A 25,132-nucleotide genomic window follows, 5' to 3' on the forward strand; every position below is an offset into this window, starting at 1 on the left:
TTTGCGCTACCTCTGGGTTGTGTAGGCTGATAAACTGAATGCAACTGTACGTAAAAAGAAAAACACCAACAACTTCAATCTGAAATGAATGAATATGCAGTTGTACAGTTGTTGTCAGACATGCAGACTTGAACAATTCCAAAAATGCACAAGTTACAGTACCCATCCTCATGCTGTGTGACCACAAACAGGAACAATGGTACAGGTCATTCGAATTCAGACTGCAGCAGCATATTTCACCCAACAGACAGGCTACTTAACCAACCACTAACACCCTTCAGGGAAGCTGGAGCAAGGCAGACAACAAGTAATACAAATATGTGTTTATTTCTTGGCAGGATGGGAAGTGAGTGAATCAACACATGGAAATCCAGTTGAGAGGATGGAAAATTGAAAACTGAATATAAAATGATATTAAGGACAATTTGACATAATCAGAAAAGTTGCATGGACACATACCTGTTGTTTACCTTTAGTTTTCAGATGATTTCATACAAATAAACAGAGAGACAGAAGAATGCAGAGGGACAGAGTTATAATGAATTTCATTGTATGAAAAAACATGTCAGTCAGTTTTAACCTGTGTGGAACCTCAGTTACTAAGACCAGAAAGTTATAGACCAGACAGTTCCTTTCATGAAGCACTGACAGTGATGTGGGCACTCGAGAACATAGTGAGTGATGTCTGTTGAATGTTTGATGAGCCTGTGCTTTTTTCCTTCCGCTGAAATGACACCAGACACTTAGCAATGAAATACACAGTGATTGTCATAAACAGCAAAGGAAGCCCTCAACAAATCAAATATTCTAGTTTTCATTTATTTTCAGTTGGTACTGAATGGAAACATTTTTGCTACGGAGAGACAAAAACCACGAATATCACATTTTGTATGCATGTTTAAGACACAAGAAACAGACTTATGATAGATGTGCAAATGGCTTGATACCAACAGCATCTGTTTTCAGGCTTCAAGGCAGAGTTGCATATTACATCTATGTTGTGTATATGCCATATGTATAAATTATGTTTAATATATTATGGTGCTACAAACATTTGAAGAGTTTGAAGTTAATCTTCAGTCCTACTGTTCCTCCTCTTTTTCTTTGCCCTTGCATTTCTTGCCTCCCTTGCCTGTCTTCTTGTGGTAGTAGCATTTGGCCAGGTCACACACACACCGGCAAAACTCTCGGAAGTTGACCTCACCATCATGGTTTTTATCCAGCATCTCCATAGCCTCCTCGATGTCATCTGCATTGATTTTACCCTGGAATATACATTCATCCAGTTAAATGATGAGCATGAAATGCACAAAAGCACATATGAATGGAGAATAAGAAGCAGGATAACATGATTTTTTATTTTTTATGAATAGATGTGCATGTCATGTAACCTGAATGTATTGCGTTACTTACCTTCAGCTCGGGGCTTTGTATTTCTTGCTCCAACACTTTCTTTAACTCCTCCTTGTTTAACTTGCGTTTCTTGCCTCCGTCATCAGCATAATCCAGAAATATATCTACAATGTTTGTAATGACCTGATCCAGACGAGCCATACTTGAAGCTGGAAACAACGATTGTTATTGATTTTATTAATGAAGAAACAGGAGAAAATACTTAATAAAAAATATATACAGAAAACAGAAATGCAGAAAATAGGTGGGAAGATTTCTGCAGGCAATGTGTTGCTAGGCTTTATAAATGGTCAGAGACACATATTGTAGACAAATGTTTGTAGGTATAATCTTATGATGTAAAAGTCAGAGGATCAAAATCAAATGTTCAGACCTACCTAGTTTGCAGTAGCACAGAATAATAAAAACTAATAAAAACTTAATATTATCAATAAGCTAAAACTTTAGTTTGACAGTTTACAGACACCATTCTGTCAGTTCCATTGTATCTTTCAGGCAGTCACACACCTCACACTCAGTATTTGGATTAAAAGCTACTTCTTTCTGTCCTTCAACCCATATGTTGCGTTCCATCACTACTCACCTCAGAGCTCACGTTCACCCAGAAAAGTAACGAGAGATCACGTCTGTGTCACCAGCTTGGTCCCAGATGAGATTGTTGTCAGACTGAGGGGAAAGCCTCCTCTTAAAGAGCAGGCACACACCATCTGACACACACACACATACACACACCAGCAGTGATTCATGCCTGGGTAATGTGCGCCTCTCCACCCATTCTGTCTCACAGTTGTGCTATACAATACTGTAAAAACAGTATTCACAGTTGTGCTATACAATACTGCAAAAAGAGTATACTTATTATTGCTGTACAATAAAAGAGAAAATGGTTGTCATTGTTGACATTCCCTACATGCAGGTGTGTGTGTATGTGCATGTGCGAGCAGCACTGCTGCGGATAGAGTGAGGCGGGGAAATTATTTTTTTTTCACTGAGGAGCTGCTCAGTTTGGCCTTCTAGAGAAAATATGCCAGAGTAAATGGAAAGTTACAGTCACAGCCATGAATGTGTGTATGTAATCTGTCTGTGTCTCCATGCATGTCTGCTCCTTCCTGTTTGCACCACAGTTTTGCCAATGTTCCATATAAACAAGGCCACAGGTAATTTCCTATTTACAGTGTTTCGTGAATTTAGCCAGTGATAGAGACTATACCAAAACAATACATCATGCTACTGTGCAACTACCATCACCACACTATTACTACTTAGCTAGAGAACTCTGTTTTTAACAGCTTTGAAATAAACACAGAAATCATTTTTTTATTGTATGTATTATATTTCTTTGTATTTTTGAAATGTAAAATACAGATGTTTGTTTCTAACTTACATTGATCTGTAATTGATGAATAGTTAAATGTACTTCTGCCATCATCAAGGTTCACATTGGAAACAAGTCTTCTATTTATTGCAGGACAGCGTATGTGTATCTTTGAATGTTCTGCTTCAACTCAGCTGAACTAAATAGAGTCAGCAGCAGTTAAAAGTCTGCTGGATATAAAGTATGCCAGTGTGAGCATCCGGAGTGTGTGTTTCAACATGTTTGATTCAGACGCAAGCCACTCCCATTCATCCTGCTCGACCGTTATGTAACGCGTTCTCCATTTTCCATTTCTTTTTTCCAAGGCAGCAGAAAGGCAGCATTTTCCTCCTCTCTTGCCTCCTGCCAAGTCCTTTTCATAAATGGTTCAGGCCAGCTTCTCTTTACTGAGACCATATTACTTTCACTTATTGAATACTATCAGTTTCTCCTCGCAGGGGAGGGAAAGACAATATAGACGGAGGATCATGTGGTGTTAATTACAAAAAAGTTCATCTATCCACACTCTGCTGGTTGGGGTATGAGTTACAGTTTCACTGCTGGAGAGGTTCTGTACCTCTGTCGTAATAAGCCTGCACCATGGACACGCACACTGTATTGGGAAAGGTCATTTAATAGAAATAGCTTTGAATTGCCTACTTTGTATTTGTCAACTATCTAGTGTAACAATTTTAAGGACAGACTTTTGAAAGATATAAAAGAGAGATGTCATATGAGTCATCACGTATCCACATGAAAAAAACAACAGTAAAAATCTAGTAGAACAAGTTCTTGACATAAAAGCCATGAGTCACAGCAATGGAAAGAATCTTATACACACCCATAATACTCTCAGTATTATGGGTTTGAGGTACAGGTGTCTCTACATTGTGGGACTAACAAAACAATGTTGTCAGGAGGTAGCAGGTATTCCAAATATTGGTGTTCGGTGCAACGTATATTTTGTATGTAATTATACCCTTAAGTTTTACAAGGTAGTGGGAGAAAAGGGCAGCTCAGAAAATAAACATTCAAACTCAGAACAATACTTCTGAAGAAATGGCAAAATTTCAAATGGGACCCACTGCTCTGTCCAACAACAGCAATCAGCATCACCTCCATACAGCTGAATTCGTGTAGAGACTCTTTTTGTATTTTAAAATCTGGCTTGATACCCTGACTAACCCCTGCAACATTTACTGTTATAGAACAGTGCTCTTCGTCATTCAGGGATGAAATTAAGAGAGAAGCAAGAGGAGACGCTGACAGAACCGCGACACTATGTAAATGGCTTTTAGGAGTTTCAGGACATCTAGTGGCAAATTTGAGACAATACACAACCTCCTGCTTAAAGGACAAATTCACCAATTTTGTCACCAACTTAAAGGGTGACATATTGACCAAGCAACTTTTATTTGGTGAACAATGATTCGAAATAAGCATGATTGCCATCTCGTGGTAACAATTCTATTAGTTAGAAAGAAACAATGATGAAGTCTTGTCAGGTTTTTGTTTAAGACAGTGCTAAATCAAATATCCACATGATTTCAAATAATATAGTTTCAATATTATTTCTTTATTCATAAGGATCAATATTTCTGTTACAGTGTTCGCCTACTAATTTTCAGCCCTATGGCAAGATGTCATAAAAGTAAGTAGCTTCAAAATCAGCATGCACAATGCTAACATCAAACACAAATCACACAAAGCAACATGAAAAAACAATACTATAACCACATCCACTATTCAGTGCATGCATCCATGCAAAGTAGTATATAGCAACAGAACATAAATGAACAATAACATTATTAACTACATTTTGCAAACATTAGCAATGCAGAGCAAAGGAATGGTAAAATGTTCTGTTATTCAATTGGCATCATTTAATAGTATTCTCCTCAGGCTTTAGCATGAGGTGGTGTAACTAGGAATAGTCCTTGGTGGTTTGTCTCTTATTTGTTAAGTAGGCAATGTTCTGTTGGCATTGGTAATTGCCCAGGCCCAAATTGAGAATGCAAACGCCCCGTGCACAAAATTTCTGAATTACAGGTTCTAAGCGGAGGCTACTATCTGTTGGAAACACCTGTTGCTTATACAGGATTTACACTGACCAACTATAACGTATGATCACAACATGAAGGACAATATTAACACATAAATTTCATCATACAGGATTTATAATAGATGATTATGGCAATACTTTCCTAAGCCAGCAGCAACAATATCAAAAAAATATTAGCCTGCAATGCGTAGCTGAATGGCATAGCAATAGGAATAGCATGGCATGGCAAGCACATAGTGCCCCACCCCCACCAATACAGGTCTATGATTCAGCTTTTGATGATTCAGGTTCGTCCATCTCACTCACTCACACACACACACACACGCAGAGTAATTGATTCATACAGCTCTGTTTAAGTAGACCTAATGTCTAACAAATAATGATTTCTGCCATGTCACCAAGTGATCACCACATGGTTTTGTATCAATGATACAATAAGTGTTTTCCAAAACCAACCAATGTCAGCTACTTCTCATTGTATGAATACCTTGGAGACAAGAAGGACAGAGGATAGTCCATATGTGTAGGAACTATTTACTAGTTTGTTTGTATGTTTTTCTAATATTTATTCATTTGTTCTGATTTGGATTAATTTTTTGATTTTTTTTTGGATAATATTCCCTTTTGTAAGTCATTAGTTTATTTATATTACTTGCTTGTTTAGCAGAGTCACTTTTGATTTGCTAGTATTTTGTGTATTTGTGTCACACTATGGGTACTTGGGTTATTTAGGTAGGTAGGCAGGTTTAGGACCAGCGTGCACATGGGTGGGCCTATATTTATGTTTGTTTGTTTTTTTTGTTTGTTTGGTTTTTTGACCAGAGCAGCAGAGGCAGCAGGAAACATGATCCATTTATTCTGTTTGCTTGTTGTTTAGATTTTAAATAAATAAATAAACGCATAGCTTTGGGAATGCCAATGGCTTCGTTTGGACAATGGATTCTTTTGTCACACATCCCAATGGTGCATCAGTGACCTTTGATTTAAGTTTGTGTGAAGACAAACAGCCACTACAATGTGAGAAATATTATGAGATAAAGTCTAATTTATGTGGCGGTCCTCTTTCTGGCCTTTCTCCTCGAATATCCCTCCACCACATCATTTAAGTCTCTGTCGAGGTCAGACTCAGTATCGATAAAGAGTTAAAACGTTGTTGCCTCTCTTTGTCCTCAGTTCATTTTCAGTTCTCGCAATCTCGGTTTCTCTGATATCCTTTTCTGTTCGACCACTCCAGCGTTTATTCTTTTTCTTATATAGTTTTATGGCTTCTGGTAAAGAACTTTTGTGTGCATTACCTCCACCCCGCTCCTAGGTTTGTTTACCGTGATGTTTTGAGAAGCCTCTTTCACGACCAGCCAGCTCTGCCGCTAAACCCCGCGGTCACCACCTGACCTCTGAACTCACTCGTCGTCATCATGATACAGACCCACATACAGTCTGTGACACAGACCAGACACAGCCACCAAGCCTCTCATAATATCTTCTTACTTGCAAATAAAGTAGTCTAGCCCTTGGTTCGTATTTCAACATACAAACAGTCAATGAACTTATGTGATTTGATTAAAAAAAGAAAAGAAAGAAAAAGCCAGGATGTGGCCACAGTTAATGTGGGTTTCGGTGTCATTTGTTGCACTGACAAATTGCAATTGCGTCTTTTTTTCAGTCTGCGTCCCCAGCTGCATGACTGCATGCTCCATAACTTCATTTAGCCTTTCTCTTGGAAGGACAGGTGCCAGTTTAGCTGCTTCATTTCCAGGTTATGGTATTGTACACACTCACTGTCACACTGTCATGGCTGACTGGGACGCCTGAATAGAACCTGTAGACTTGTTCTCCAATGACATATCAAAATGTTTGCTTTGAAAAACATCTACTTAACACCTACTAGTGTATTATACACCAATTTTTACATTTTCAAACTTTTACAGGATTACAGGCATGAATCTTCTCTGTATTTTTTCATCCTGAGTAGCTTCCTTGCACAGCAAGATTTCGAAGATCATCTGGTGAATGTCAAATATCCCAAGAATCAAGCAGAAAAGACTGGCAACACTTTTGAAACAACACAGTCACTTATTTGTCTGTAAATGACTCCTTTCTACACAGATAGGTATACAGGCCTTATGAAAGTGTTCTTGACTGATTGTTGATTGTTGGTCTGTCACCTTATGCACTGCAGTATCCCACATCTTTGGGCTGCACTTAAACCTTAATTCAGTTATTCTAGATGCCTATATCGAGTACTTTCCCTCCACTTACATCAGAGGATTTTCACATCGACTGATGCATTTAGAGTTAAGTCCCTCCAGGTACATTCAAACTTGGGATAAAGCCTGCCAGTGTGTGAGATAACAGAAAAATGTCCACATGAGCTGAAAACCCAGGGGAATGCGTAGTTTGGCATCTAAGAAAAAAAGAGACACCACCACCTCCAAAGAACATAAACCTTCCAATCCCACAAACTTTTGTGAGCACATATAATCTTGCTTGGTTGGCACAACCCTAACCCTCGCTCATGAGCTCGTGGCATAGTGGCAAGCACGTACATTCAGGCCTTAGAACACTGATACCAGCATATTCCCATATTGAACCATTTAGATACTGTATAAAAAAAACTGCTGCCTTAGCTGAAAGATGAAGGAGGACTTCTGAGTGAAATGATGTGTATCAGATGTGAACTCATCAATATTCTCAGTACATTCTGAGGTATTTTCTGGCATTGGCAGAGCTCTTTTTGACTAAAATGCTTCCAGGTGTTCAAATATGTGGCACAAAACTATAGCAAAAATGAATGCAATCATAAGACAGGGCCATCAAGAATTTAAATAAAAAAAGTATTTCACACAAAATACACTAAGAGTAATCAGACAAACACAATGTAATCTTGTCAGAGTAAGTTTTACTTGTGAATCGGGCACATTTGTGCTACAATATTCTCTTTCTCTAAAAAAAAATCATTATTACCATCATTAAGCGTCATTATTGCCCCTAATATTTGCCCATCACTTCTTGCCCTTCTTTTCGTGGAGCATATAACACTTCTCACAGGCCATTGAGAGGCCGGTGATGAGCGACATGAATTCTTCAAAGTCCACCTTAGAATCTTTGTTTTGGTCCAAATCTTTCATGATACGGTCCACGACACCTGGGTTTTTCTGGGTCTGAAAGAGAGTTGACGTTAGACAAGTTCAGTCTGCAAAGTTAAAGCCAGTGCATAAGTTACATTGGTATGTTGATGGAAACTGAGGATAAAGAAGATCCTTACTTTCAGGAAGGTGGGTAACTCGTTCTCAACGAGTTTTTTCATTTCTTTCCTGCTTAAGGTCCTCCCATCATTGTCCTCATCGGCATAGCGGTGGAATATCACAATCAGGGACTCCATGCATTTCTCCAAATCAGTCATGGCTCTGGAAATGGGTGCTTAAAAGCAGAAAAGACAAATCTGGAAATATAATTTCATGAGAAATATACTTTTACTTCACTAGACTAGAGGACTACCTCCCATAGACCGCTATCCTCACCTGCACTGCTAACAATATTAAAACAGCCAACTCTGAGTTAGAACTTTATATTATTTTCTAATTTTTACTTCTGCAAAAATGTATAATTTGAACTTTTCGTGGACAAATAACATTAAGGCATGGCTACATTCATTTTTTTTTTACAAATGATAAGGCTGCAGTCAAGGCAGGTTTAAGTACTTCATCCAAAAATGAACATGTTAAGTGAGGATGTCAGTGTTGCTTTTACTGGCACTCAAAGCAAATTCTTTGGGTATTACACATCCTCTTCTGGCACACCAACCAAAATCCTTATCTGTAAGATCCCACTCAGCTTCTCCCTCTGCCTCTCCCTTCTCTGTACCCTGTATTAGGTTGAGCTTCAGTAAAATGGGTTGTGCTACACGGACATTCAAGACAGACAGGAGTGAAATAACTTAGTGGAGGACTAACAAACGGGGGCCAGCCGCTGCTTGTCAGAGGAGGAAAGGCCTGCGTAATGCGCCAAAAACGTCCAAGCCCGCCCAAGACAACATACCGACGTTTTCCTGACTTTAAACAGCGAAAAACAGCTCGCATGTAGACTGTAAGCATCGGGCTACGTGTGGCAACTGATATTTACAATGTTCAGTCTCCATAAGAAAGGATCGGTTTTTCTGCCAAAGTTCGCACAACTTTGAAATGAACGCGAGAGAGAAGAGAGGAGAGAGGAGAGAAAGTGCCAAAATACTTAGTGTGAACTCACCAGGACACGAAGAGGCAGGAACTGTGGTTTGAGATCCAGCGAAGAGAGCAGGGGCTCGCTCAGAGTTTATTCAAGAATTTATAGTCAGCTGGCAACGCCCAATATGATGGGAGGGAGAGGGAGGGATACAGAGACAAGAGGTAGGGAGAGAGAGAGAGAGAGAGAGAGAGAGCAAATAAGCAAATAACGGGTGAAAAAGCCATGTGCAAATACCATCCCTGCCCCTGTTTTCACTGTCAGAGAGAGATACAGAGATGGATCCATTATTTTGATGTCACTTCTGAGACAGAGATGTCCAGCACCAGCTCCCATATGGTGCTGGCAATAAGATACATCAAACAGTTAAAGACGCAACAGCACAGCAAAAATCGAGTTAAGTAATACATACATAGTCTTGCAGGGTGCTGGGAAATGCTGTGCCTTACGGCATATTAAACATCCTGTTTATTTATCTAAGGAAGTTTCATTGTCTTTGACAGGAACGCCCTGTTCACACTGACACAGTCACACCTGGAAGCTGTCCAGAACAACTGCAGTCTGATCTGGTTCCATTGGGCAGCTGCACTGGGGCTACTGGGGGTTTTAATTTTGCTCAAGTGCAGCCCAGCGATTCTACTTCCGCTGTTTTTTTTGTTTTTTTTTAAAACCATGGTTTGAAGTGTGTGCAACTTTTACTGCCCTTTAATGTACATACAAAATGCAGTAAATATATGCATCCATTATTCTGTTAACAGAATTTTTGACATAGGCCTGTGTGCCCACCTACCTTTTACCACCTCACAGAGCATCACTGTAACAGTATAAGAATAAACACAACAACCATCATCCTCCCTCTTTGAAGCAGAGTGCGCCATTAGCTTGAGGTAATGGCCTCTTCACAGGGATGTTTTTGAGTGTTTAATTCACCCCAGGGAAACAACACCTGTCAATATTCTCATTGTACAGTTAGCCTTTTAAGAGTAGAAAATTTGCTCTGTGCATCACATTTACACATCTCAGGATATATTTGACATCTATAATCAAAGTAAAAGTTGTGTATGTTGTCTGTCATCTCGTCCCAGAACCACGAAGCAGCTTTGGCTGAGTAAATTTCTTAGGGGCATTTTGACCATAGTTTGTGGGAGATGGATTTAAGCAAGTCATGGTTTCTCCCTGCTGCATCTTTTCCTATACTCTTGTCCATTAGCCCACAGTTGCAAGATGGTAACACTCCGAGCCAAACAAATAGACTGACGCTTGCAAACTGAATACTTCTGGTATGCCAGAAAAAACAATACATTCAAAGTCTTTTACAGAGTTTAATTACAAAATGAATTAAACAAAAAAAAGCAACTTGAAGTGCTGATGAAAATACAACATGATGGGCTATATGAATCTCTTTGCAACCAGTGTATAATCAGTGCTGAGGAAAAGGATAACAATGGAATGTAAATAAATGTTGAGCTATTTTTATGACGTTATGTACAGCATAGCAAGAACATTTCTCCATGATTTAATTTTACATCACTGTAAAAAAACAAAACAAAAAAAGTGTCATTATAATGGTTCCAATCTTGTAATCACTGAAATTATCAATAATTTCCTAGTAATATTCCTAAATCAAATTTTTAAAAGTCTGCGGAGATACACCAAGGATCATGAATTTAAGAAATTGTTGTGACAGAATATGCAGCTGCTGTGTTGCAACGGCCATCAGCACCTGGACAATATCGACTGGTTCAACACATTCAAGTGCGGTCCAACAGATTCATCAGTTCTTCCTCTTGCCCTTGCTGGCAGCCTTGGCTGGTGTAACTGCGGGAACAGTTGCTTGGTAGAGGGCGGCAGACACTTTGTTGATGTAGTACAAGGCGAAGAGAGAGAAGATAAGGCTGGACAACAAGAAAGACAAAGCAAAGGAATACAATTTAAAAAAAATGCATTTACAGATTAGTTTTAACTGTGTAGTGTGACGCTGAAATAGGTGTTTGTGATTTACTGCCACTTACCATGTGGTGACACAGACACGGTGAACCAGCCCAGAAGCAAACAAAGACAGGCACAGGCACAGCAGAACTGAAAGTTGAGAGAATGAATAATGCAAGTGAGGAAAAGGATTTTTACGGATGAAGTGTACATAGTGTTTGTAAGAGGGTCTATTATGGAATCTATTATGGCAGTGTTTGGATATACCTCAGTTATCAAGAATGCTGATGTTTCAGTGTAAGATGAACTGAGGCTAAACAACATTGTGCTGCCTGCATGAGTTTGATTTCAGTGCTGTCACCACTTACTCTCTGGAAATATCTTGGCTTGGAATCCCTTCCCGAAAATCAGGTTTTCCAGATTATTAAATGCCTGGATGAAATGTTAAGGCAGAATACTAAATAATGGTATTTATATCTATGTTAAAGGCTGAATTAATAATGCTGTACTGTGCAAGAGTTTTAGTGCACAGAGGACAACAAAAATATGGGATGTTCAATAACAAACAGTTATGTTAAACAATGCATAAACATAATTACTTAGAGGAATCCTGTAAAAATGGGTTGAAGCAGTTCCATATTAATGTCACCAAAAGGATACAGTGAGGGAGCAGATGAAGAGGACTGAGCCCAGGAAACCTCCTAGGATGGTGAGCCACTCAGTAGATCCCAGCTGCTTACTGAACATCTGCATCCCAGCAAACACCAGCACTGATAGCAGACTAGACAGCACTAGTGAGGTGCCTGTGTTCACCGCTGCAAAAAGGCCAGAGATACAGTACCATCAGGAAAATCTCAGGCTGGAAAACTTACACTCATTTGTCAGTTTATTAGGGACTCCTAGCTAAACCTAATGCAGTCTAAAACAACAGTCCTGAAGTGAGTCCTCCCTTCATGAAGGTTTCATCGCTCAGTTTGTGTTGAAATTGTGTTACAGAGTTGCTGATTCAACTGTATGACCAGTTTGGAGGATGTAGTTTGTGGTGCTGTTGAATCGAAGAGCATTATTCAAGGAGGCCTGTCAGCTGTTTAGCCAACACTAATTGATTTGAATGAAGTGGATAAAATAATAGCAACATCTGTCAACATAACAAAATGCAGTTCAGCCCCACCACGGACTACACCCTCCAAAATGATCATGCAGTTGAATCAACACCTCTTTAACACAGTTTCAATAAAAACTGAACAATGAAGTCTTCATTAAGGAGGTTTAATTGCAGGTCTGTTGTAGACTGCAGTAGTTTTAGCTAGTTTCTTTACAAATGGCACTGAACCTGGAACTAAAGTGATATTATGATTCATAAATAAAACTTGAACTAATGCATATTATATTTAGCTTGCCATCTTTCCCTTATAAGAACAAGTGTCAGCTAGAGAGATTACATCAGAGATGGCATCACCGTTTCAGCTGCAACATCGTCAACCTGAGGCGATATCATTTTTAATAAACTGGATTAAATGTGAACTCTCTCACTTGAGGTGGGTTGCTGACCTAACTCTGTCTAAATGTAACGCCACGTCAGTGTTCGCACACAATCGTTTCCGACACATAGCTGTTAGCTTCATGCTAAACTATTCCCGTTCACATAAACAAGCCCCAGTCAATATAACGCTCTACATACACATAAAAAAAAACCGATCGTGCTGTTTAAGAGAAGTTACATGGAGTGAACATTTCTGCTGCTATCACTCAGTCACCTAACCTAGCATACTTCTTAACGTTAGCCTGACTACAGAACCGGACGCTAACATCTTAAGTATCTTTGCATATACAAACTCGCTTTGTAAGATTACTTGACCAATAAATTGATCATGTAGCACATACCCATGATTCGATGTTAAATTAGAGTCCCTGAAATGAAACAGATGTGAAATGGGTTTAATTTCGTTGAGCCAGCGAAATATCCAGGCTCCAGGAACTAAAAACCTCACCACCCGGACCAAATAACAGGTGGGACCAGTGGGCGGAGACTACGGACTCCCCTGCATCATCAGGAGGTCTTTCCAGTGAAATACATACAATGATATATTCTTTGTCTTTACAAAAGGAGGTCGTCTCCTCAGCTCATGTCATGTCACCACACACATGACGTTACTATTCCCACTCCATGACACAGAGCACATAAGGATGAAAGGAGACTTTCTTCAAACACCATTTCTATTCTGTGAATAACATAAAAATGTAAAAACAAAGGAAAAAAAACATAGTGGAAGAGGAGATAATGTAATATTTTCTTTTCCTTTGTATAGTTTAGTTCTATAATTCAAAATGTATTCCGTGCAACATTCATATTATTTATCAATTTATAAATGTATTGATCTTTGCCTGTTATACTTGTCCATGGTATTTGTGCATGCACTGTGAAGAATTTGTGCCAAGGAGGCGAGAATAGATCCCAAAAGGGTTCAGAGTGAAAAGAAAAGACAACCATGAACAGTTTGTACAAAATGTATTTGGGATTAAAGCTGGCTAAGATTTCCCAAAGAAATTTGATAAACAACACAAAGAACAACAGAAAACCACATCAATGTTTCCGGACAAATAAGCACTCATCTTTTGACATGTCTTTTCTAAGATAACCTCTTGGACATCTTAAGAGTAAACATAATAAAAGAAATACTTTTCTGCATACATTTCATTCAAAATATATAAAAATATGAAAAAAACATTACAGACAGAGAGTGGCTTGTATATTCCTTTGATGTTTGCTGGTTTTGCCGTTAATGCATTGAGACAGATGTCCATATCCTCACTATTTTGTAGCACCTCACATCGGGACTGTCTTTCATAGTGGCTTCTTCTTCAGGCCAAACACAGCTATAAACAGAAGAATCTCCACAAAAGCAGGTAACACACTAGATGGAGACAGACAGAGACAGAGACAGAAATATAGGGAGACACATTAAGGACACAGCCACACTACATACCTGCATGGGCGTTCATACTTAATTGTTTGTACCTATCTGACTTTGGTGTCTTTACTACTGCAAATATCAATAGACACACACACACACACACACACACACACACACACACACACACACACACACACACACACACACACACACACACACACACACACACACACACACACACCAACCTGCAGACTGCAAAAATAACCCAATACGTCCAGCATTCCCACTTCTCAAACACAAAGAAAGACAAGGAGACAGATGCGCTGCAGTGGACAGCCAGTGCTGGTTGGAATATCTGTCAGGGAAAAAAATACTTTGGGAAAAATAAACACACAATCTTCAGTTTGTACACACTAACCTGCAAATGGCAAGGATCCACCAGTAGATTTCACACTCCCACTGCTCAAATAGAAAGAAAAGCAGAGCCACTGAGGCACTGGCATGGACTCCTGTTGCTATTGTAGATGAGGAGGCGAATATATGGAGGGTGGAGTCATGGAATTGTAACCAATGACTGACTTTTTAAAAAAAAATCTCTTTATCTGTCTTTCTACTTTGATAAATTCAGAGGGCTTTTAAAGAGATATTTAATTTGACCATAATGTAATGTTAAGGCTGACATCAGTTCTAGGTCAAAATTAATTGCCATCTTACATTCTCGGTCCATGAGGAGGATGCCATTGCAGTTGCTGTTTTTATCTCATGTCTTATTTTTTTCTGCACTGGAGCCCCATATCATCATCTCAGTAAAACTGCATAATTATGATTTTTTAAGACGATATTATTGGCATGTTTGGATTTATTAGACAGCTGATAGTGAAGAGTCATACAAGTGACAAAGACGGAAAGAGGGGTATACCCAGCAACAATCACCAACTTCCTGGAATCGAACCAGGGACATTGCAGTTATGTGGCCTGTACTGTGACCATTTACATCCCAAGGCACTTGATGGGATATCATTTTAGACAAAAGTATATTTATTGTTGAACTTGCCCTGTTGATGGATATCAGTTTCTGCTCATCTGGACATATATCAGTTATAATAAATCAGGAACACACTAAGTCACTGTAAAAGGATACACAAGAGACCTTGGCTGCAGTTGAACATGGACACTCCTGAAAGGAACCCAGCCAACTCTATAGCAAACAGACCGAGAGTGACGGCCAATCCCACCACCAACCTAAAACAAAGAGACACATATTAGAGTGTGTGTTTTTCTTACTTTGAGTTATATTTCTCAAAAGTTTTCTTACTTCCTGTCCTCATAGTCATACTGCTCTTGCGTGAAATCCAAAGGCAAGCATGCCTTCACGTTGTTTTCCTGTAAAACAAACGTTACAAACAGTTCAGCAAGAAAAATAGAGGACCAGGGATAATTTGTGAAGACATAATAATTCTGTCTTTCTTACTTACCCTCGACCAAAAGATAGTGATAACGATGACAAGGTGAGCTATGATGGTAAGAAACCGTGCAGGAACTAGACTGCTGACAGCCGACATGCTAAGGTTGCACCTATTACCTTGCACTCAGACAACTTGTGAACTAAAACACAATACGCAACGCGTGTCGGACGAGCAAAAACTATTGTTATTTCGTTATTTACTGCAGTTGTGTCTTGAAGCTATCCCAATATTAAATCCCCGTGTTTTCTAATTTAGCATTTTAGCTACAGTACCACAATTTAGTTGTTATCTGGGACGAACACAAACAACGTTGCTCTAAGTTAAACGTGAGTTAAATCTAGATAAACTGCATTTAACTAACATGTCGCTCCTCCAAAAAGAATCAGTGTTCACGAACTACAATACACACGACTTTAACGCGGTTGCTATTAACGCTAAGGATGGTTGCTACAACAACTGCCGAGTCGGTACATTCTTAATAACTGACCGGACGAACAACCAGCATTCAAAGGTTCCGGACACGGACGACAATTGAGAGAGGACTGGTGGTGTTTTTCACCCCCCACACCACTGCCATCTAATGGCAACATGAAAAACTGGGCCACAAACAATTTGGCATATGGGAATTTTAGGGTTATGGAGGCACACGAACAACCCCCGAAAAATCAACGACCTGGAGGCTGTAAGCAGGAAACAGGGGTGAAGGGATTCGGTCAAAAAAATACTCTGATCTCATAACAAATACCATGATTATTATAAGAATATTATGATTACACTGGGTTTGATGTTTAAACATTGGAAAAATACACAATTAAAATCAATAAGCTATACTGTAAGTCATTCTAACAATGTAATACATTGATAGTACCTCGGCCAATGCGGCTGTGACCCCCCCCCCCCCCCCCCCCCCGCAATCCTATTTCTACGACGACTCGCAGCGGTACAACACATAATCAGCGTGTGCGCAACAGCACACATCAAGCAACTGAAAACCACGAAGAGCAAATCTGTTGTGACGGGCCTACAGGTTTGTCTTAACGTTGGTGCGGTTCGAAATAACATAAAAACCTGTCCCCGGCTTTTTCACAGAAAAGGAGGTCTGGTCGCTGCATCGCTGAGACGGTGGCATCGTGCAAGCATGGCAGAAGCGGAGTTACAAACCTTCACCTCTATCATGGACGCGCTGGTTCGCATCAGTGTAAGTATGACGCTCATTTTATTATCAACCATGTGTGCTAATTTTGAACGAGTATATCGCAGCCTGAAGGTCTTTTGCCCCCCATCTGCATATTTTATCACAAAATTTCCCCACATTATCCCTGGAGAGCATCTGAATGCACAGGAATGTGAGACATTTCTACCTTTAGAGGATTTTTTTTTTTTTGACATCTAATCAAAGAGAGATGGCTTGCTCTTTGGCAAAGCTCTAGCACTGTGGGTGGAAATAATACCTCAAATGACAAACCCACAAAATCCAAACGCTTTTAGCAGATAAAGCAGTATATGTTTTATGCTTATAACCAACAAAATATGCTAACAGTAGCTGAAAACGCTTGCTTACGGGCCGCACACGATGAGCAGGCAGAGATGATGCGCGTTGTCATAGAAACGGGATGCTGCGTTCAGCAGCTGCAACACTGGAAGAGAGCCTGTGTGTAAAACCGAGGCCGGCGGCCACAAAAAACTGAAAGCTGTGTTTATTTTATTGATTTGCAAACCTCCCCGCTTGGATAACGGCCTCATACTCTGTCAATTTTTCAGAAAGAAAAGGTGAAGCTAGATGATCCCAATCATATTATAGGGAGACGAGCTAACACCTGGTATAGGGGAAAGCTATTTTTCCTCTACATTTGTCCTTCCTGTGTTGCTTTTTTCCAACACCAGCCTCCATAACCAGTATTTGCATCAGCTCCCCCCCCCTCGCTTTTGACTCCTACACATCTCATAGGCCTATACATTTTTTTTCAGGTCACACAAGGTGCATAATACTGATACAACTGATTCTTTACTTAAACCAGTGACTCAGCCTTTATCTGGGCTGACTCCTCGTTCAATTCTTTCCTCTCCAGTCCAACATGAAGAGTATGGAACAGGAGCTGCATTGCCCGGTGTGTGATGAGATGGTGAAACAGCCCATCCTTCTGCCATGCCAGCACAGTGTGTGTCTGCTGTGTGCGGCCGAGGCGTTGGTACAAAGAGGTTATCCTCCTCCAGACCTCCCTCCAGAGCCGAACTCACCGGCCTCCACACCCAACACTCGTTCCCCACGACAGGCACGCCGACCCACACCGAGGACCCCTGACCGCCTGGAACGGGTCCTCAAAACAGGTAGAGGGAGGATGTGGAGATGACTTGTGTGCATGTTTCTGTTTGGTACAACTGATTGGGAATATTAAGTGAGCTGCCAATAAGCTTTGCTCTAGTGAAAGAAAAAAAACTGAATGATCCCAACATCCAGGTGATCAAAGAGTGACATCATGATTTAAAAATGCAGAGATGATGATGTGGCGTGACACCAATGCCCTCTTTGCATCTGGGCCTCATGGATGACCTAGCTGACACAACAGTATCCTGCTGTACATCCAGAGCTTTATGAAATTCATCTCATGAGTTATTTAACTGCATGTAGAACAAGGGCCACAGAAGCAGAGAGAGTCAAGGAGGCAGAAGAGGGAGTAAGCATCTGTGGAGCAGGTGTGTTCTCAGACATTGTATGTGTAAGCAAATAGCATCTCCTCCTCTGTGAACTGACCTTTATTTATCCCTGTGTTCTATATACTGTAGATATGTGAGAGACAAACAAGACCTCTGCTTTTCACCTTTTCTCACAAGCCTGTTTCTTTAAATTCCCTTAACAACTGTCTCTCATCCCTGTACAAATGTTCCATTCTACAAACGCTCACATTTTCTCCTCTACATCTCCACCCATTCTCTCCATATCCACTACATCTGTGTCCTTCTCCCAGTGTGTGGGACGTACCCAGGGCGAAGGCGGAAGGACGTGGCCACTCCCCCTATGTTGTTCCCATGTCCTTCCTGCCAGCAGGATGTGGAGCTTGGAGAAAAAGGCCTGACAGACTGCCTCCGCAACCTCACTCTGGAACGCATTGTGGAGAGGTGTGCATATGTACAAACATCATAAACACAGTGTATATACTGTAGCAGACACAGTCACGGGTACAGTTAGGTGTTGTTAGAGTTTATGATGCTGTCTCAAACATGCCTTGTGGGAAGTTTTTGTTTTATTTTGTCCAATGATCATTAGCTTATTAACAGAAATCAGAAACAAAGTAATCACTGTTTTGGAAAAAATCCCTTTGACCACTCACCACAGGCAATGAGGAAAGGCAGCAAAAAAGGGGCCTAGTCAATACTACTTAATAAATGAGACAGAAAATCATTTGCTGGAAGGAGTTTCAATAATGATCTTTACTTTTCCCCAGATCCAAGGCTAAGCTTAAGAGCAGACTGCAGGGACAGCTAAAAACTGCAGAGTATGTCAGCAACAACTCTGGTAAAAGAGTTACATTTGACAAAGGTTAAGTTGGGCAACTTTAGAGTGAAATACTTCATAGCCCTCCCAAATGTTAATCATTCTTTTCTCTTATCAGTTCAAATAGTGAAGATCAAAGTGAGAGGAGCGGTTCTGAGATCGGGGGAGAGAGTAATGGGGATCGGCAGTTTCCCAGTTTCACACTCAGCAGTATGATGAGTGCAGCTGCTCCCTCCCCAGGCAGTGGCTGTTTTGCTCAGGAGTGTGGTGGTGCATGTTTTACTGTGCAGAATACACTAACAAAGCAGCTGCTGGTGGTGTATCCAGGTCAGGCAGGTAAAGAGTTGGACTCCTAACTACTGAAAAGAGAGCAGTGCAAACCCAGATGAGCTCAGCCTTCCCTCTCTAAAGTTTAAGACTCCATCTTTACTGCTGCAGAATTGCACTGATACTGCCCTTATCTCCCCCGTGCCTCTGTCTGCCCTCTAGGTACAGGCACACAGTAAGTCTGGGGAGCGTCGCCATCATGTGTGGTTTCTGTAAGCCTCCTCAGTCTCTGGAGGCCACTAAAGGCTGCGCCGACTGCAAGTCCAACTTCTGCAATGAGTGTTTCAAACTCTACCACCCCTGGGGAACGCCCCGGGCTCAGCACGAACACATTCTACCCACCAACAACTTTAGGCCAAAGGTCTGGCTGTTTTTGTGTTTTGCATGTGGTACAAAAGCCTTTCTTCTATTGTCACTTTGCCGTAATCCTCGTTTGTGCTCTAGGTCCTGGTGTGCACAGAGCATGAGCAGGAGAAGCTGCAGTGGTACTGCCGTAACTGCCAGAGGCTGCTGTGCCCACTGTGCAAGCTTCGACGTGTCCACCATGGACACAAAGTGCTGCCTATAGCACAGGCCTACCAGGCCCTCAAGGTAAGTTTGTGTGAAGTCTGTTTGCACTGTGTGAGGATCCCGGTCAGGATCCAGCTTTGAAATGTGTACTTTTGTTTTGGTTCTAAAGGACAAGGTCACCAAAGAAGTCAACTTCATCCTGGCCAACCAGGAGACAATACAGAGCCAGATCACTCAACTGGAAGCTGCCATCAAACAGATGGAGGTGAATGAGCTTCTCTCTGTTTTGTGCTACCTCTGCTTTGTCAAAGTACCTGTTTCCTCATTATGTCTGTAGGAGTGCAACAGAATTTGTCATACACTATGTTATGGTCTTCACATGGTCTTTTATATAACAGGCTAAAAGCAGTGTGTTGGCGTAGAATTGAATCATTGTTTCTTTGCAAAAATCAAAAGTTTTGACACTGATCAACAACACTCTTGTTTAGAGGAAAGAGTTTTTTGAGTTTATTGAGCTTTAATACATTAGGAAGCCATGCCCAGTGTCTCCCTTGTCACTTAAGTGTAATTACAACTGCAACTGTGGGGGCTGGTAGAATTATTGTGCCCTCTAGAGGCCTGGGGCTCTAGGTACAATGGCCCACTCCTGTAGTAGCAATAGCTAAACCATTGTCCCTGTGTTGTCATTCATAATGTGTAATAGTCTCTTCACTCAGTCGCTCATTGGAGTCCTTTCTATGTTTGTCTCTAGGCTAACAGCGCAGCAGCTCTGCAGCAGTTGACCCACTGTATCCGGGAACTGGGAGCGGCTGTAGCTGAGCGTCAGGGGGCTTTGGTTCTGGCTCTGGAAGGATCTCGCGGCAGGAGGGAGGAGGCCCTGTCTGCTCAGGTCTCTGAGAGGCGTGGACTGCTGGAACATGCAGGCCTGATGGCCTACACACAGGAGCTGCTCAAAGAGACCGATGCACCCTGCTTCGTACAGGCTGCCAGAGTCACTCACAACAGGTACCTGCAGCATACACACAGTCAGCTGAATCCTAACCTTTATTTCATTGGTTAGATTTGGCTTGGTGACATCTCTCTATTTTCCGTCTTTATTTTTCCACTTTTTTTTTTTCTTCATTTTGACATTGTGTTTGTCTCCCTCCAGGCTGGTGAAGGCCATAGAAAACCTCCAGTGTTTCTCCCTTGCTGCCGATCCCTCCTTCAGACATTTTCACCTGGATGCATCCAAAGAGGTCAAGCTCATCAGCAGCTTGGAGTTCATACGTGGTGAGCTTCTTCGTTTCTCTGATATGAACCATTCGAAATTGAAATTATGCTTTTTTTTTTTCAGTATCCTGCATCCTGCATCTTTCCATTGCTTTATTTCACCCACAGCCCCGCTGGCTCCAGTCATTGACACTCAGAAGACATTAGCCTATGACCAGCTATTTTTGTGCTGGCGCCTCCCTCAGGACTCGGCCCCCGCTTGGCACTTCTCTGTTGAATACCAGCGACGAGCAGGAGGAGCCGGAGCCGCATGGGGCGGCTCCAGATCCCCTAACACTTTAATAACATGGCAGCGTCTGGATGAAGTGAGAGGGATCAGTGCCGTGATTGATCGCCTGCAGATGGACAGTGTGTATGTGCTCAGGGTGAGAGGATGCAACAAGGCTGGGTTTGGAGAGTACAGTGAAGAGGTCTACCTCCACACTCCACCAGCACCTGGTGAGATATGTACACCAGTTGTTGTTACATTATCATTTTTTATTTTTTACATTTCATTCACTGCAAAAAGTACACATAATGTATTTTCATTTGAATATTTTTTCAATTGATTGACTAATCTTGAACATTTCTTTCTCTCCATCCCTTGATTTCCTCCATTCCCACTTTATTTGTATTTTTAGCGTCTTCACCAAACCTTCCTTTTTTTGTTCTGCATTCCAGTTTCATCCCAGTCAGGCTCTTTCTCCTTCTGTCTCTCTTGCCACAGGTCTGTCTTTCAAAAATTCTTTACTTTTAGTTTATATTTCTCGTTGTTTCTGTAGCTATTATTCCACATAGTCACCCCTTTACAAAAAGCATTTAATCATTAGTCATTTTCTGATCTGCTGAAACAATATGCAGTTAGGGTGAATGTTACCTCTACTCTGTTTTCCCGTGTTTACTGTTAAAGTCACTTCCTAGTTTCCTCTTGAATTCTCCTTTTTCTCTTGATCTGCCTCTTATCCAGTGTCTCGTCCCACTCACCTTTAGCTCTTTTTCCATGATGTGTTCAGACTTGTTCTAGTCTGACTCTGTCCCAGCTTCAGGATCTAATACTTCCTCCCTTTCAACTCCTTTCCTTTCACCTACCTTGCCATCTCTCCCTCCTCACCACTCCTTCCCCTCTTGTTACACCTCCTCTCCTCTCTCCTCCTCCCAGTGTTGAGTTTCTCCTTGGACTCTCGCTGGGGTTTGCATGCTGACAGGCTGGCACTGGGTAGAGGCCAAACCTACGCCCGCAGCGTGCCAGGCCTCGCCCTCCTGCAGGCTGCTGATCGCACACTCACCTCTTGCCACTTGACCTCTGACCTGCTGGTGGCCGACTTGGCTGTCACTCAAGGCAGGCACTACTGGGCATGCTCTGTAGAGCCTGGTTCCTACCTGGTGAAGGTGAGAGGAAGTCTCGTTTTGGTATTACACTGGGCTGTATTTATGGAATCAGCTGTAACTTACATGCTGACTCAAAGAGGATGTGACTAAAGCTTCCTGCCTTTCTGATTCTCTCTCTTGCAGGTGGGAGTAGGGCAGGAGGCTAAGCTACAAGAGTGGTTCCATCTCCCTCAGGATATGGCCAGCCCTCGGTAACTAAATCTTACTATCCTAAATATATAACAGTCTGTAGAAGCCACGAGTCTGTTTCAAAGACTAAACTGTGTTTCTTATCACAACAAATTTACTGCACAGACTGAAGTACATTTCACTGACATGCGTGCTATACATTGGATTATAATTGTAACTTTCCACATAGAAATAAATCCACAGGATTTATTGATTTTCGGTTGATGTTTTTGGCCACATGGAGGCAGTGGAATAGCCTGTAAATACAACACTGACATGATTTCAATTGAGCTCACTATTTCACTAGTTTTCAACAAAGTGAAAGTAACACTTGATAACATAAGAAAATCTTACTCAGTTACCCATTCTGGTCTTTTTTTTTTTTTTTTTTTGCAATGCTAAAACAAGTTTTGTCCACGGTTTTATCACAAAATTGTTAAAGAGAAATATGTTTTTTCACTCTGCCTATGTCAGCTGTGGTTGTTCCCGCTTTGTCGTCCACTGCATTGTTTCAGCAATGTCCACTGATCAGGTTATAACATCACAATGCACACTCGCATACCAAATGTGGACACCAATATCAGAAATATAGAATCTAATAGTTCGTAGGAAGAGCAGTTCCAACAGTATTATTTCACATCCTCGGTCTGTTACTGCATCTTCATCCTTCATTTAGCTTTTCTCTTGTTCAGCCTAATTTTCTCCTCCCTTCTCTCTCCCTCCAGCTGTGACCCAGACAGTGGCCATGACAGTGGGGGGGAGGATGGCCAGGACTCCCCTCCCTTCTGTTTCCTCACTATGGGCATGGGCAAGATCCTGCTACCTCAAGGACATGGTCACAGTCAGAGCCAGGGGGACAGTCAGAGCCACGGAGGAGTCCACTCCCACAGCAGCAGCCACAGTAACCTGCCCCACCCTCATACTGCTCCCCTGCCTCCCCGACTAGGAGTGTGTCTGGACTGCGATAAAGGACGAGTCGCATTCTATGACGCCCACTCGTTGCGGATCCTGTGGGAGGGACTCGTGGATTGTTCGGCTCCAGTGTGTCCGGCCTTCTGCTTCATCGGTGGAGGAGCCCTGCAGCTGCAGGATCTCGTGGCCAATCGGAGCATTGAGGAGCCGCCACCGCGGAGGGTAACCATCCAAACACGAGCAACTAATCTCAGTAAATAAATACGGAGACAGTTCACTCACAGATCAAAGTTTGTCTCGTGTCTCTACAGTTAAAGATGGTTTATATTCACGGCTCAATGTGGGTTGATGATTAATTGCCTTTGATACTCGATTGAACTGTCACTGCTAAATGCGTTTCTGTTTCACCTTTCCGTGTGACTTTTGAGATCTGACTATAAATATTTGATGTTCTTTTGCATTTGCACCTGAAAATATCAAATCTCTCTTTTGGCTTGATTTATTTAATATTACTTCCTGCTTTCTTCCTCCTCAACTATGGACATTGTGGCTGAAGTGATTTTAGACTATGCAGAAATCTGTTGACAGGGTGAGTCAAACACCTTTTTAACGGGTTAAAAAAAAACGGTTTGCAGTGTAAGAAAAATTTCCCTCCCTTTACACTTGTCTTAATGTGTCCCAGAATGACTGGACAACAGAAGTTGCATGCAAGTGTAACTAGGATTCATGACTTACTTACATATATGCAGATAACTGACTGTCACCTTGTAAAAGCACCTCAGATGTACTGTATGTCTAATTTTCTATCTTAATTTTTAATGTAGCTTCAACAAGTGTTAACAGTGTGTATATAATGCAGAATTAGAGAATGTGACTATCCTTTGGTTGTTGAATTGTGAAGGTCTGCTGGCTCTAGTCAGGATCACGTGTCTCTGTGTCTAAACAGTCCCAGGTGGAATTTTATATAGTCACTGTTTTGCATTTCAAAAGGACTCGTGCGGCATTTCGGCTGGACAAACATGCTCACAGTTGCCTCAGTGTTTTCAGAATACAAAAGAAAATTTGGCTCTGAAGAATGATGTTCCCATAATGCCGGCTGACTTATAAACGTGAATACATTTCAGTTTTACATTTTGACAAAAGTGAAAAATGTAGATGGCCTACTGGTTAAGTAATAAATTGTGCTGTTTGAGTGATTTGCACATACATATTAATGATTGGCTAGAGGAAGTGGATTGAAGTAGGTCTATTTTAAGAGCTGCGGTTGACTTTAAGTTTGACTTGTTTTTCTATAGCTTTTGGTTTTTCCTACTGCAGCAATGACAGTAGCTCATTTACTAATTGATTAAGCTGATTCACAGTTATGTTTGGGGAATGTAAGAGCTCAGTTATATATCATTTCAATTCAAGAGATTGTCTATATTCTAATGTTTTCAAATCAACTGACTCTGACTGTATTTTGATATGTGATATGATTTTCTGGTGTGTGTGTGTGCGCACGCATGTGTGTGAGAGAGAGAGAGAGAGAGAGAGAGAGAGAGAAAGTGAGGGAGAGAGCTCTGGCTGTGACTTTCATGTTTTCTGATGTGCTGATGTGTGTAAGTGTGTGTATCGTGTCTTGAATAACTTGTCCACACACCTCCTCTTGTGTTACAGCACAGCACTTGAATGACTTTAGACTGTAGCATCTCAGAAATCAGAATCTACAACTTTAGACGTTGC

The 25,132-nt window shown here is 41.2% G+C and overlaps 5 protein-coding genes across 9 annotated transcripts; 1 reads left to right on the forward strand and 4 right to left on the reverse strand.

The window, feature by feature from the left end:
• Positions 1-308: 308 nt before the first annotated feature.
• s100w (S100 calcium binding protein W) lies at positions 309-2,131 on the reverse strand. Its single transcript, XM_071470395.1, has 3 exons — positions 1,997-2,131; positions 1,414-1,562; positions 309-1,265 (listed from the first exon to the last, which is right to left on the reverse strand). The coding sequence occupies exons 2-3, from the start codon at positions 1,552-1,554 to the stop codon at positions 1,083-1,085; spliced, it is 324 nt and encodes a 107-aa protein (XP_071326496.1). The 5' UTR covers positions 1,555-1,562; positions 1,997-2,131; the 3' UTR covers positions 309-1,082.
• Positions 2,132-7,711: 5,580 nt separating this feature from the next.
• s100a10b (S100 calcium binding protein A10b) lies at positions 7,712-9,180 on the reverse strand. 2 transcript variants are annotated; one of them, XM_071469658.1, is made up of 3 exons: positions 9,075-9,180; positions 8,095-8,249; positions 7,712-7,990 (listed from the first exon to the last, which is right to left on the reverse strand). In XM_071469658.1, the coding sequence occupies exons 2-3, from the start codon at positions 8,230-8,232 to the stop codon at positions 7,832-7,834; spliced, it is 297 nt and encodes a 98-aa protein (XP_071325759.1). In that variant the 5' UTR covers positions 8,233-8,249; positions 9,075-9,180; the 3' UTR covers positions 7,712-7,831. The 2 variants fall into 2 exon arrangements, with proteins under 2 accessions (XP_071325759.1, XP_071325760.1); XM_071469659.1 differs by having other exon boundaries at positions 8,095-8,271; positions 9,075-9,158.
• Positions 9,181-10,358: 1,178 nt separating this feature from the next.
• Positions 10,359-13,019, reverse strand: krtcap2 (keratinocyte associated protein 2). The gene is made up of 5 exons (XM_071469657.1): positions 12,864-13,019; positions 11,640-11,794; positions 11,348-11,411; positions 11,063-11,129; positions 10,359-10,945 (listed from the first exon to the last, which is right to left on the reverse strand). Exons 1-5 carry the CDS (start codon positions 12,865-12,867, stop codon positions 10,825-10,827), a joined length of 411 nt encoding a protein of 136 aa, XP_071325758.1. The 5' UTR covers positions 12,868-13,019; the 3' UTR covers positions 10,359-10,824.
• A 452-nt stretch (positions 13,020-13,471) lies between these two features.
• LOC139613216 (transmembrane protein 107-like) lies at positions 13,472-16,184 on the reverse strand. Of its 2 annotated transcripts, none has more exons than XM_071469656.1 (5): positions 15,370-16,184; positions 15,210-15,277; positions 15,036-15,136; positions 14,140-14,236; positions 13,472-13,894 (listed from the first exon to the last, which is right to left on the reverse strand). In XM_071469656.1, the coding sequence occupies exons 1-5, from the start codon at positions 15,454-15,456 to the stop codon at positions 13,825-13,827; spliced, it is 423 nt and encodes a 140-aa protein (XP_071325757.1). In that variant the 5' UTR covers positions 15,457-16,184; the 3' UTR covers positions 13,472-13,824. The 2 variants fall into 2 exon arrangements, with proteins under 2 accessions (XP_071325757.1, XP_071325756.1); XM_071469655.1 differs by lacking the exon at positions 14,140-14,236 and adding an exon at positions 14,313-14,409 and having other exon boundaries at positions 15,370-16,179.
• A 113-nt stretch (positions 16,185-16,297) lies between these two features.
• Positions 16,298-23,812, forward strand: trim46a (tripartite motif containing 46a). Of its 3 annotated transcripts, XM_071470260.1 has the most exons (12): positions 16,298-16,558; positions 17,430-17,688; positions 18,327-18,477; positions 19,343-19,541; positions 19,625-19,771; positions 19,860-19,955; positions 20,442-20,695; positions 20,841-20,962; positions 21,071-21,400; positions 22,101-22,330; positions 22,454-22,521; positions 23,224-23,812. In XM_071470260.1, exons 1-12 carry the CDS (start codon positions 16,499-16,501, stop codon positions 23,669-23,671), a joined length of 2,364 nt encoding a protein of 787 aa, XP_071326361.1. In that variant the 5' UTR covers positions 16,298-16,498; the 3' UTR covers positions 23,672-23,812. The 3 variants fall into 3 exon arrangements, with proteins under 3 accessions (XP_071326361.1, XP_071326363.1, XP_071326362.1); XM_071470262.1 differs by lacking the exons at positions 22,454-22,521; positions 23,224-23,812 and adding an exon at positions 21,583-21,668 and having other exon boundaries at positions 16,382-16,558; positions 22,101-22,243; XM_071470261.1 differs by lacking the exons at positions 22,101-22,330; positions 22,454-22,521; positions 23,224-23,812 and adding an exon at positions 21,583-21,839 and having other exon boundaries at positions 16,382-16,558.
• Positions 23,813-25,132: the final 1,320 nt, after the last annotated feature.

Source organism: Trachinotus anak, unplaced genomic scaffold (assembly GCF_046630095.1).
Source record: "Trachinotus anak isolate AG129_WGS33_773 ecotype Australia unplaced genomic scaffold, CSIRO_AGI_Tana_v1 ptg000032l, whole genome shotgun sequence".
NCBI lineage: Eukaryota > Metazoa > Chordata > Actinopteri > Carangiformes > Carangidae > Trachinotus > Trachinotus anak.